Raw genomic sequence first — 13,614 nt, 5'->3', positions numbered from 1 at the left:
TCTTTTTCAGCAAAATTCTTCTGAATTTCTTTCTCTTTCTCCTTAACCCTGATTTCCACTGTAGCTTCCATACGCTCTTCATATTCTTTTAATTTTTCTCTCAGTTGTTTTATTGTCACTTCCTGATTTTTCACCTCAGCGAATTCATGGTTATAATCCGTTAGTGTTTCCCGAAGTTGTTTGTTTTCAATTTCAAAATCTTGAACTTTTTGAGCTTTTTTCTGGATGCTGATGGCATGCTCAAGTATCGGTACGGGATCAGGTAAATCAATAAGTTTTCTATAGATAGAGAGAAAGGCAGTTTCACCGAATTTACTTCTCTTAGAGAGAGCATCAATTTCGCTTTGAAAACTACGCAACAAAGGCGCTACTACCTTCCGTATGTCTTCCGGGGTATTCTTTTTAAAATCTCGACTCAAATCGACAAGTTTTTTACGACTAGCGTCACTCTCATCTTGTCTGTTAGCGATTACTGTAGCTGTTGTGTCTAAATTCTTCTGTAATTCGGTTAAATCGAAATCTTTCCAGAATTGACACATCGACTGTATGTTGGCAGCCATATTGTATTGTTTACTTTTAATATCGGTGATGACCCAAATTCAGTTTTCTGTCGTAAATTTGGCTGTCTATGCAGGTTTGTGTTTAAATTTTAGAAAAGGAAAATACCAGAAATCGATTGAAAGAGTACTTTAGAAACAAAATCATTGTATTCAATCAATTGTTCTTAACTTTGTTTAATTAAATCTATTACTTTTATATTCGGTGTCAGCTCCGCCCTAACTTAAATCCTATATTTGTCAAAGGCACTCTCTTTTATCTGTTGCTTGTTTCAGTCATTGGATTGTGACCATACTGGGACACCTCCTTGAAGGGTTTTAGTCTAACAAATCGTCCCCCATTACATATCTTTTAAATCCTGGTTCTTATTCTATCAGTCTGTTTTGCTGAACCAACTGGACATAAACAAACCAGCACTGGTAGAAAACACGTGCACGTGTGCACCACACACGCACGCACACACACGCGCACACACATACACACACGCACACACACACACATGACAGGTTTCTTTCAGTTTCCATCTCCCAAATTCATTCACAAGGCTTTGAACCTTCAAAGACAGCCATCTTCCTTAAGAAGGTTCACCAACTTGGTTAGGTCCCTAACACGATTGAATTTTGTAGTAGAAAATAGGAATGCCATCCTCGCTGTGTGTGGCTGAGCATTATCCTGATGAAAGAACACCTTTCGTCTTGAAACCAATGATGGTCATTTTCCTTCTAGTTCTGACTTAAGCCACTCCAGCTGCTCACAGTAGATCTCCTTTGTTATCGTTTGGTTTGGGCTTAAAAGTTCAAGGTGGACTAAACCTTTCATATCCCACCAAACAGATAACATCTTATGTGGGTAAAGACCTTCTTTAGCCTGGGGTGCTGGTTCTTTTCCTTTCCTTACCCACTCTCTTTGGCACTTGAAATTTTTATAGAGAACTCATTTCTCATCACCAGTCACTATTCAGTCCAAGAAAAGAATCATTCATGTGATGTGAAAGCAAAGAAGAGCACACATTCACTCTCTGCACACGATTAGACATGGAAAGTTTGTGAGGAACCCATTGATCCAATTTGCTGACTTTTCTGATGGCATGCAGGTGTTCATGAATGGTTGAAGGACCAAATCCAAGCTTCTCTGTTAGTTCCTCAACAGTTATGATAAAATTTTATTCCACCAGGATTTGCAAGATGTCCTCGTTGAGCTCTACAAATCTTCTAGGACAAGGTTTGTCGTCTAGGCTGCAGTTTCCAGCTCAGAATTTCTGGAACCACTGTTGACACTGGCTTATGCTTATTGTCCAATCCCCATATTCCTTGCATTTTCCAGTGTGTTCTCGCCTTTATTGAACTCATAAAGCAAAATATGCTGAATATACTCCTTTGTCACTTCCATTATAGCTTTAAGAATAAGGACAAGGTAAAATTACTACCTGCTTTTATAGCAAGTTGATGCAGGTAGTTCATATTAGGGATAAAAATCGAAATTTACAGGTAAAAACTCAATTAAATTCAAATTATTAAAAATTAAATTAAGTTTCACAGTATAAAATAGTTTTAGGGAAAAGAACCAAGGTTCATGAACTCATCGAGGAAAATTCACTGTCATATATAGAAAAATGAATAAGTAAAAGCACAATAAATTTCTATATGTGACAGTGGATTTTCATCGATGAGTTTATGAACCTTGGTTCTTTTCCTTAAAACTATATATTTATATATATATATATATATATATATATATTAATTTCCCTCTATTGCATCTTTACCCTATCTTTCAGTGTCTCTTACTCCCCCATCTCATACTCTTAGAGAGCATCCACTATTTCCTCCTCTTCCTCAGGACCAACTGTTCTTATACCTTGAAAGTTTTCTCTGGCACTCCATCACTACTTTCCTTTTATCTTCTCAGCTACTCTCTCCCAACTCAATAAGAATAAAAATTGTTAGCCATGTATCTCATCTATAGCAAGATACCTATGCTTGTCCATCTCTCTTTAGACTTTCAACATTCATCATAAAGCCACCGTCCCATCTCAAATACTCCTTATTTAATAGTGAGAGCTTTTTCCTGTTTTTTTTTATATCTTGCAAGTTACTTAGCAACGTCGTTAGAGGTAGTGGCACGAAAAATGCACCCTCTTCACTGTATAAAGTGGTTTGCATTAGGAAGGGCATCCAGCCATAAAAACTATGCCAAAGCTGACATTGAAGCCCAATGTAGCCTTGCTGCTTGCCAAATCCTGTCAAACAGTCCAGCCCATACCAGCATAGAAAGTGAACATCAAACAATAACAGCAATGATGACAGCAGCGATGACAACAATGATGACGATGGCAACAATGACAGTGAAGACGATGGACACGACGGTGGCAATGACGACAATGTTGATGACAACTGTCAGCTCACACATGCATGGAGTCCCTCTCAGACTAATAAAATTAATGCTGTTGATGTTCAGATTAATGTTATGGACATTGATGTTGTTAGGAAAACCTGGGTAGCAAGAGAATTCCAAAGGGTTAGAGCACTTGGAAGGAATGATTAATGCATAATCTAGAGGGGAAATGAAGGAGAGGTAGGAATGACACAAAAGGCATGCCGACATGGGGATAGTTTGTAATGTTCTAGGTCAGAGAATTGGAAACCTTTGTAGTAGCAAGTGAAAGTGAGAAAAAGAACAGTATCGTAGTATCTAACCTAGATCTTACAATAGCAATAAGTGTTGGTAAGGTTGTAATATTAATGTGACTTAAATAATAATCAACCAGATGACTTGCATATTTCATATTTACAAACACTGATTATAGGTAGAGCTAATATACAGCATGTTGGTATTGTAATTATTAGCAGCTGAAAAATGTAGACAGTTAAGGTGTTTCAAGCTCATCCAAGCCATGTTAACACGGAAAGTTGGATAAAGATAAGACAGTGAATTCATATTCCATGGTAGGTAATTTGTTGTGACACTAGAATAATTTTGTTACGTGCTACTTTATGAACCCCATAAGAAATAGGCACAGATCATCCAGATATATATATTTTCAAATGAATACTAGGACTTTTAGAACTTTGTTGTTTAATTTAACCCTTTTGTTACCATATTTCTGTTGAGATATTCTGTGTTTCTTTCAATTACCGTAAAAACCCACACTTTTTTTTCACAAAAACAAAAATAAACTTTAGTGGGTGCGTAAATTACATGAGTAGATCGTTTCCAGAATCTTTTAGAAATTTTTTTTGTTGCAAAATCACGTACAAAAATAAACATTCGTATCAGAAGTTGACTCATTTAATGCCAGAAAAGGTTTTTACAGAAAAAGTATAATAAAGTTGACTTTTATTTATGCTGGATGGTATAATGTTTACTTTTTCCATATAAATTTACAAAAACCATTAAATGGTTGACTACTTTTTGAAGTTTGATGTTCATGCTGGTAATCATGGTCTGGGCCATATTTTACTTTGCTTGGAGTTTCTACCTATCACAATGGAGCCTAGCAATTTCCTTAAATAGATCAGTTTTTCTCCACTTAAGAAGTCTAGCTTGCATTTGCTTCCAGGAAGCTATTGCTCACTTTCTCCACGTTAGGACAATGAAATTCATCACTGCCAACATCGCCACTATCAGCTCTTACTGCATCTAATGCTGACAACATCATAATTCATTTGTGTGCATGTAAACTCACTAAGTGAATATGACTTAGCATTCCTTTAGAAGCCCTCATTTACCTTATACGATGTTTAATGTCATTACACATTCATGTTGAATTATGCAGCAATCTTATGTTCACTTCATAGAACACTTATAATGTATGTATTATCAGTTCTTTTGGTATAGTAGATTTTTGCTATTCCTGTTTATGTCTCCTCACAGACGTATATATTCTAAGTTGCTTCTTAAATTTCGCACCTCTCTTGTTCAATAAACACTGATTTAAACTTGCAAAGCTGTTTGCTTTCTTCTTTCGATTTTTAATGTTCATTTTAGCAGGTTACCAAACTATCAGCTTGGTCTCCTGGCTAAAACGGTAATGACAAATTTTTAAGTTTGCTTGACATTTTATAAGTATGAAAGGGATTAAAATTCGATACAAGGATAGGCAGAAAATCAGAGCTTGAAACAAGAAGACACTTTCAACCAATCAAAATTCTGTATCCATAATCAGTTTGATTGGTCACCTTCCTCTGTCGGTTGAGTAAAGTGTCATCCAAGCTGATGTTTGTTGGTAATTAAACTTATCTTGCAACACTTGTGCGTATTTATCAGCTTTGTTTTTGTCGGTAAGAATTATCAACAACTTTTCCTGTGATCGTGATTTGAGAAGACATACAAAAGTATGCTAAAGATCGGACATAATTTCTTGTGGGCAAGAAATGTAAAATAAAGTTTATTATAAACCACACAAACACTTCATAATTTAATAGCTTTCTACCTGTTAAACAGAAATGATTTGCCAACATATAAGACACTTTCTAAAAGTTTTTAATGTATCAAAAAATTGCTTTATGTTTAATGTGACTATCGTGTGGACGGGTAACTGAGTGTTGTAGGCTAGGGAGCCAGATAAGCATAAGTCTACTTGGCAGAATAAATGTTACTAATAATGAAATATTGAAAGCAATCCAAAATATCACAGTTTTTTAGTACAGACTTACAAAAAAGTGCTTATGGTATGCTGGCAGAAATCACATCAACTCCTTAATGACTGTGTTACCTTTATAAAACATTTTTTAATTATCTCAATGAAAATTCTCCAGGAAGGATGAAAGGTATGTTAAACTTTCATCTGGCTATCAGTTATTTGCAATGAGTGGATGACAGCAAAACTGTAGGAATGGTGCATAATCCTAATAGCTGATTGCAGTTACACAAAACATCAAACATCATAGTCAAAAATTTGGGCATAACATCATCATTTAACATCTGCTTTCCATGGTGGCATGGGTTGGACAGTTTGACAGGAACTGGTCAGATGCTAATTGTCTGTTGTGGCATGATTTCTGTGGCTGGATGCCCTTTGTAATGCCAACCACTTTACAGAGTGTGCTGGGTGCCATTTACATACCACCAATATGGGTGCATTTGTGCAGCAGCAGCACAAGTGTATTCTATGTGGCACCAGTATAGGTCAAGCCTGTATGTATGGATGACAGCAATTTTACTTAGCTTGACACACCTTCTCAGGTACAGCAAATTGCCACAACTCCTGGTCCCTTGTCATTTCCTCAGAGAGGATCAACATTTGAAAATTCTTACCACTTGGTCCCATGTCTTACTGAATCTATCTTTTCCACAGGTTCCCTCCACATTTAGAACTTACCACTTTATGCAGCTGTATGGTAATTCTCTTGAACAATACACAAAATGCTATACAATTAATCTGAAGGAAGATAAAAACTGAAATACATGTCAAATTTATGGTTTCGTACTTTTTCCCAGTATTCTGTCACAGCTTTTGTATTTACATGTACAAAGCTCATAAATTTTCTTCTATAAAACTACTTTAAAATATCTATCAGTAAGTGTATGATAAACATACTAATTTTTTGTTCCACGTGCTTATAATAATAATGAAATTATTGTGTATAGTGCTCAGGTGCACTACAATTCATCAAAGGTGCATATACTGTACATAGAACTATGTACAAAAGTCAGAAAAGTGAACAGTGTATGAGTCATGATATACATGTGTGCATACGTATGGAGTGGGGATATCTGGTGAGTGTTGGCGAATTTCAGGAAGCATGGAGGTTTTAAAGGATGCAATGTCTCGGCAACTAACAACTGATGCAAGTAGTTTGTTCCATGCTTCAGCAACTCTGAGTGTGAAAAAATGTTTCCGAAAGTCATGGGAGCTGTGCTGTTTTCTGACTTTGTAGACATACCCACATGTTGCTTATGATTACATATAATAAACATATTTAGTTTTGCTGTGAATTTAAGACCATTAGTGGATCTATTTTAAAACGGGGGCCACATTTTTCATTAATGTTTTACGTAGTGTTTTTGGTACGGAAAGACTTTCAAACTTCGTATACTTATCTATTTTGTGTTATAGAACAGAAAAATATTTTTGTATTGGAATTTATTTCATGTAAAAAATTGTCTTATTTCGATAATTTCAACCAATCACTGACAAGTATTCAGTTGTTTATATTTACTCCTTTTGCTGATTAAGCGATGTAAAGCGTATTTAATCTCCATACCTTCGTTTTATTTGCTTTTTTCATTTTAAATTTGCTTTAACCCTAACCGTAGGGTTAGGGTTAGGGTTAATTGTTTCAGAATCGTTTGTTTATGTAGTCGGCACTTAATGTATATCGGCTGAATGAACGTCAGTGATTGGTTGAAATTACAGAAATACGACAACTTTCACATGGAATAACTTAGGGATTTCTTTTTTTTTAAAGAAGACTAAGAGAAAAACATGTTTTATATGACACATTCTACCAGTGTTCCAAGTTTCAAAGTGTTTCGTTAATGAAAGATGTGGCCCCCCCGTTTTAAAAAAGATCCCCATTAGTTCTCTAATAATGAATGAACAATCCAATACCTCCAACCATGTTAATAATGTGTTGTTCTTTTCGTTGTTTAGATATTAAGGTATAATTTACGGAAGATTCGGCTACTACTTCTTCTAACATGTTGAGAGACTACATCTTTCTTGTCTTATTTTGTCTTTGCTGATTTCCGTGACAACTGATTTATTGGCAAAGGACACTTCCAACTGGCTAAAATTACATAACTTGTAATTTCTTTATTATTTATTTCTAGAAACAATAAATGCAATTTTCGTTATCAGCAAGCAAAACTGCATCAGAAGTACATTTTTTGAAAATAATCTTGTGAAAATTAGAAAAACTTCAAGTGGTAGTGGTTCGAAAAATTGAACAAGTTCCTATATTAGATAATATATTAGATATCGCCAATTCATGGACACAATGGACCCAAAGTTAATCTACGTATTATTTCGTTGTTTGTGCAGGGGCCCCGTCGCTCTGCAATGCCTAGGGGCCTTTAATGCTGTTAAAACGACCCTAGCAGGTTAAGCATAGATGAAATACGTTTGATCATTGATTGGCTCAGTCATAGTTGACCTGGGGCTAAACAACAACATTACCAGTAGCAGGAAAGGCAGCAGAAAATTTAACAACAACGATAAATAATACCCGGAACAAAATTTTTAAAGTCATTATTTAGTTCAGAGCCGTTAAGCGGTGTTTCTGATATTGATGACTTTTAGTAGCAATGCAGGGGTCAACATTACAATTTGTTCGATCTCTGCGAACAAGTTCCTTTTGCCTGGGCAAGAAAACTCGCGATCCTTTCGATAAACGTTTTGAGACTACTGGAAAACATGCAAAACTTGACAAACCGCACCATAAACAGGTGCAAAATATTCTTGCTAAACACAGTGAGTACCATGTGTCCTTCGTTCATAGCTAGTATAATTAACCAGTGTTAAAAAGTATATCCGACCCCACTTTTTTTTTATATACAATTAATGTTGAATAATTGTTCAGTTTACTTCCGTAAAATAAATTTTAGCACTTAGCGCCTAAATCTTTAAACTATGATTGGGTATTGATAAAAACTCGCTAATTCGAAATGCTTTGGACTTGCCGAATAGCTGTCCGACGAAAGTTGGAATTTTTCCGTTTTGCTTGTGATTTTTCCAAGTTTTTTTTTCTCTATCACAAACATCAGAGCAATGGAAAGGAGACTTTAAAAAAATTAACAGATGTCTTTAAATGTCTTCTACCTCCCTCACGTGCCTTCTAGAACAGCAACCGCACTAAAATGTTTATTTATCGTTATTTTAATATATTCGTAACCTTAAATTAAAACACGCACACACATGCACGCATCAGGAATAATCGTATGAATTCTCGTGTGTAGGACAAATTCGCAAGAATTTTCTGAAAATTCCAAAAGATAAAAAAATGATGAGTGGTTATATGGAGCGCTTAAACCTTCGCCAATTTTATGATGTGATATACAACAGAAATAATTATAAAACAATAGAGTAAATACGTTTAAGACGTATGCAAGTTAAGGCACTCCACAACAAATTTCGGTAAATTTTCAGATTAACACCCGCACGATTTTCACTAGGGGGTTAGGGTTAGGGACGGAATTCCCTAACCCTAACCCTAATACCCTAGTGAAAATCGTGCGGGTATTAATCTGAAAATTTAACCAAATTTCTTGTCTTGATAGTAATCCAAATTTTCTACACCAGTCATTGGCCTTTTCCGTTGTTTCCAAATCTCTTCCGACACGAAATAAGGTCATAGCATTAAAAATTTCCCGTTCAGGCACAAAATCTGACATAATAGTATATATTAGTTATAAACTGACTTTTAAAAAAAGATTGTGATATTGTCGGGCCCCTTGTATCATTAATAATATCTGACTGGTAAAAGTAAGTTATCGTTCGACATATTTGTTTACATTCGCGAGTGCCCGTTTTCCGTTTACTCTTTTACTTGTTTCAGTCATTTGACTGCGGCCATGCTGGAGAAAAATCGACCCCAGGACTTATTCTTTGTAAGCCTAGTACTTATTCTATCGGTCTCTTTTTGCCGAACCGCTAAGTTACGGGGACGTAAACACACCAGCATCGGCTGTCAAGCGATGGTAGGGAGACAAACACAAACACACACACATATATATACATATATACGACGGGCGGAGACGGACTATATGCAATCTGAACCTTTCCCCCCTTATTTATTTATTTTTTACGGAATCCCACGTTTTAGGCTATGGAGATTTCGATTCTGAAAAAATTTCTTTACTTTTTTCACAATTTTTTTTTCAAAATATGCGGAAAAATACGGAGATTATGATTCTGAAAAAAAAATTGTTCACACACTGGCGTCATACAGTCTACCTTTCCTAATAATACAAAAATCAAAGATTCAGTATTATACTATAATTGGTTATTAGAATGTCTACTTGTATAACAAGACACACCTAAGAAGTTTGCCTTTTTTATTTTGTTTTTTAGTTGTACCTGAAGTTGGTGCATTTTCCAGAAAAACTGGAAAGTACTGCATTATTCCTGAAATGATACCAAATATCGTTGTTCCTGATCTTACAGATTGTGAGGCAAGAAAATATTTCATCTCTTTCATTGTAAAACCAAGAAAATATCTCTTTCAGTTTGATATCTCAGATAATTCTTCAGTTTTAATATTACACCTCCCAAATACGTGACTGTTATGTTTCTCTATTTTTAATGTTTTTATCTTTGCATTACCAGTTAAGGGTAATATACAACCATAAAGCAATGCTCCATTACATATGTTAGTGAAGACACATGCCACAATCCAGGCCTAGTAAACAATATTCCATGTTACTCATATTAAACACTATATACTATGTTTCTGTGTTATCTGACTTGGAATTCCATGTGAGAAAATATTCCAGTTTTGAAGATCAAGGAATTAAACTGCGAAAATTGTTCTTAGGCTAATATTAGAATTAGAAATTGAATGTTAAAATGTTTGAAATATTGTACATCTACTTCTAGTGAGTCTATTGTATTTCTGGACAAGTATCTTAATTTTATGCTGGTGCATTTCACTTAGCTGAAAGAAGTACCAGGTTTCTCTGGGTAACTTACTTATGGAAGAATGTGTCCAGAAAATGCATCTCTGTTCTAATACTACAGAGAGAGGAGCTGAACATCAACCCTCACTATCTTTGTGATTTATGAAAAGGTATTTTATGAATTCTTAATATAGATGTAAGCTACACTTCTATATAGTGACAACATAATTGTACTAACATCTGTATGGTGTCATTGTAAGGTGGCGAGCTGGCAGAATAGTTAGCATGCCAGGCGAAATGCTTAGCAGTATTTCGTCTGTCTTTACATTCAGAGTTCAAATTCCACTGAGGTTGACCATGCCTTCCATCCTTTCGGGGTCGATAAATTAAGTACCAGTTGCATACTAGGGTTAATCTAATCAACTGCCCCCCACTCCCCAAAAATTTTGGGCCTTGTGCCTAGAGTAGAAAAGAATATAGTATCATTGTATCTATTGTTGGTTAAACAAAGGAAACTATTTTCATTGGCTTGCCAATGGTTGCAGCTCCTGACAGAAATGTCACCATTTTACCCTGGTACTACAATATAAGTTGTTCCCACTGTTTGCTCCCAGTCTACTATACATTAAAAAAAAAAAAACAATCTTTGATGAAGGCTTCTGACCAAAATGTTGCAATTTATTACATTTTTGAATTGTAGTGAGACATGAAAGATCTATTTTGTCGCTATGGATTACTTCATTTGTGCTTTGGCAGACACCAGCCAGTCAGAGTTGGCGATGTAGTAATACAAGTAGCAGCTTCCACCCAGCAGTATTGCATGCCTATTTTGAAAGAGCTAAGTTAGTTGCAGCTTTAACATCAAGGAAGCAACGTCGTTTTCTCCTATATGGCACCTATTCTATAATCACCACCAATGTAACCTGTAGTGGATTTGACATCTTAATATTATTCTGGGTCATCTTTTACTTGTTTCAGTCATTAGACTGTGGCCATACTAGGGCACCGACTTGGAGAATTTTAGTCGAATGAATTGACCCCAGCACTTATTGCTTTTTTTATAAGGACAGGTACTTATTTCAATGGTCTTTTTTGACACACCACCATTGGTTGTCAAATGATGGTAGGAGACAAACACAAAGACACACACACATATATATACAATGAAAAGAAGGAGAAAAAGAAAGTTCTTCAACATATCTTTAATTAACTCAAACTTGGATTTTAACACATCTTTAATTAACTAAACTTGGATTTTCTACACCTGAAGAATTTTGGCTTTGGCTTGTAACCTGACAGTGTTGATAGCCTAGTAATCAAGTCAAGTGCTTCTCTGGAAATGCCCCAACTTCACATCCAACTTGACTTTAGGTATATATATATATATATATATATACATATACACACACACACACACGATGGGCTTCTTTCACTTTCTACCAACTCCACTCACAAGGCTTTGGTTGACGTGAGGCTATAGTAGAAGACACCCAAAGTGCCATGTAGTGAGACTAAACTCAGGACAATGTGGTTGGGAAGCAAAATCAAAACTTGAGCTTTGGCAAGCATTTGGATTGACATACATGTGGGCTGAAGGTAGTGGAAAAGCTTGTTCAGCAAGTTATCCAGCTATAATGAAAGAGTTGGAAATAAAAATCTGTTGCAGATTGGATGCAGTTTTGCAGAGATGTGGCAGTTGAGCAAGTTATAAACAATCCTACAAAAATAGGTGGACACAACATCATTGTAGGAATTGATGAATCGTTGTTCGCAAAAAGGAAATATAACGTGGGCTCATTGGTAAAAGAGCAATGGATTTTTGGAGGATATTGTAAAGCACATAAAAAAGGATTTCTTATTTCAGTTGCTGATAGGAAAGAAGAAACTTTGTTGCCATTGATAGAAGAATGGATTGAGCCGGGATCAGTAATGTATTCCGATAAATGGATTTTGTATAAGAAAATTGATGAGAAGCTATTTGTCAAACATTACAGTGTTAACCATTCTAATAATTTTGTTGACCCCATTACTGGTTGCCATACAAAGTCAGTAGAACGGATCCCCAAATAGACAACTAATTGACTAGTATTTACCTGAATTTATGTGGGCTTGGCAATTTGGAACAAATGCATTGTATCATTTTTGGCATTACATTACTTCACGTATCTATAAATTGTAGATCATTTATTTGATAGTCATTTCACTTGCAGTTTTTAATATATTGTTTGTTGTATATTGAAGTGTGGAAATTTCGTTAAAGCAGGTATGTCAAGTGCACTTTCTATATTCATTTGGCTAAACTAGAAATTGTTGTTTAAATCTCCGTGTTTTTCCCTGTAGATTGGAAAAAAAAAATTTCGAAAGAAAGTTTAAAATTGGCAGTGGGTTTTAAAATTTTGAAAACATGTTTCTTTTTTGCTGATTCTTAATTTTCGACATCTAAAAACCCAGGAATCCAAAGAAATTTTTTCAAAAAAAGCATTTTTCAAGGTGAGGTGCAAAACTGCAGTATGCTACACTCAAACATTTTAGATTGTAGCTAAAGGAGACCTGGTTGGTTAGTACACTTTCACTCACTAACATCTTCATATTATTCTGGGTCATCTTTTATCTTTTACTTGTTTCAGTCATGAGACTGTGGCCATGCTGGGGTATCGCCTTGGAGAATTTTGGTTGAATGAATTGACCCCAGTACTTATTGCACATAAAAAACACCCACTACACTCTTAGAGTGGTTGGCATTAGGAAGGGCATCCAGCTATAGAAACACTGCCAGATCAGATTGGAGCCTGGTGCAGTCTCCTGGCTTCCCAAACCCCAATCGAACCATCTAATCCATGCCAGCATGGAAAACAGACGTTAAACGATTATGATTATGATGATGATGAATCTGTTATGGCTGTAACACTTGTATTTTTTGTAAGACAACTGACTGGGAAATAAATATCTTAAATTCAGTTTGATATGTATATTACTGATTTTACTAAAACACCCTGGCATTATGTTGTTGCCTATTACATCTTTTGCTCTAAATATGTAATATTATCTATAAATACAATTGACTTTTACATATTATTTGCAATCAAATGTCAGGTTTAATACATCCTGCTTCAGTATCTGTATCTGACTATTGGACTTTATTGATGTTATCTATTTATGAAATATATGGTGTATTTAAATAAAAACAAAAGAAGATATATTAGAATGAAGGAAATGAAATGACATAAAGTGATATGATCTTGTTATTGATAATATGTAATACATGATTTTCTTTATAATCCACAGCTGAAGCCATATGTCTCTTACAAAGTCCCTGATGTTGTACAGTCGCAGTTCACTGCTAAAGACTTGTTTGATGCCTGTTATGCACCTTCAATAATTGAAGAACACAGTGCCAACAAAACATAACCACAAGTGCTAAAGACATTTTACAGTTCTATTTATTGTCAAATATTGAATTTTCTAATTTTAAGTAAAATAAAAAGTTAAACATTTTCTAAA

The 13,614-nt window shown here is 35.2% G+C and overlaps 2 protein-coding genes across 2 annotated transcripts in view; one reads left to right on the top strand and one right to left on the bottom strand.

The window, feature by feature from the left end:
• The window catches only part of LOC106876074 (protein CASP), a 13,267-nt gene extending 12,637 nt beyond the window's left edge, over positions 1 to 630 (bottom strand). Inside the window, exon 1 of the mRNA XM_052968357.1 lies at positions 48 to 630. Within this exon, the coding sequence (XP_052824317.1) occupies positions 48 to 560 (513 nt within the window). The 5' untranslated portion in view covers positions 561 to 630. The remainder of the gene's footprint in view (positions 1 to 47) is intronic.
• A 7,098-nt stretch (positions 631 to 7,728) lies between these two features.
• Positions 7,729 to 13,614, top strand: LOC106876075 (39S ribosomal protein L41, mitochondrial). Its single transcript, XM_014924481.2, has 3 exons — positions 7,729 to 7,969; positions 9,569 to 9,669; positions 13,399 to 13,614. The coding sequence occupies exons 1-3, from the start codon at positions 7,804 to 7,806 to the stop codon at positions 13,519 to 13,521; spliced, it is 390 nt and encodes a 129-aa protein (XP_014779967.1). The 5' UTR covers positions 7,729 to 7,803; the 3' UTR covers positions 13,522 to 13,614.

The sequence above is a fragment of the Octopus bimaculoides genome, chromosome 5 (assembly GCF_001194135.2).
Source record: "Octopus bimaculoides isolate UCB-OBI-ISO-001 chromosome 5, ASM119413v2, whole genome shotgun sequence".
NCBI lineage: Eukaryota > Metazoa > Mollusca > Cephalopoda > Octopoda > Octopodidae > Octopus > Octopus bimaculoides.
Note: the sequence above shows the minus strand (reverse complement) of the source record. Positions and strands in the feature narration are given on the sequence as shown.

Excerpts from the sequence above, each read along its gene's own strand:
- LOC106876075 (XM_014924481.2), top strand. The coding sequence starts at position 7,804 with ATGCAGGGGTCAACATTACAATTTGTTCGATCTCTGCGAACAAGTTCC. Across the intron at positions 7,970-9,568 it reads AAATATTCTTGCTAAACACA|TTGTACCTGAAGTTGGTGCA; the intron begins GTGAGTACCATG and ends TTTGTTTTTTAG. Across the intron at positions 9,670-13,398 it reads CTGATCTTACAGATTGTGAG|CTGAAGCCATATGTCTCTTA; the intron begins GCAAGAAAATAT and ends TATAATCCACAG.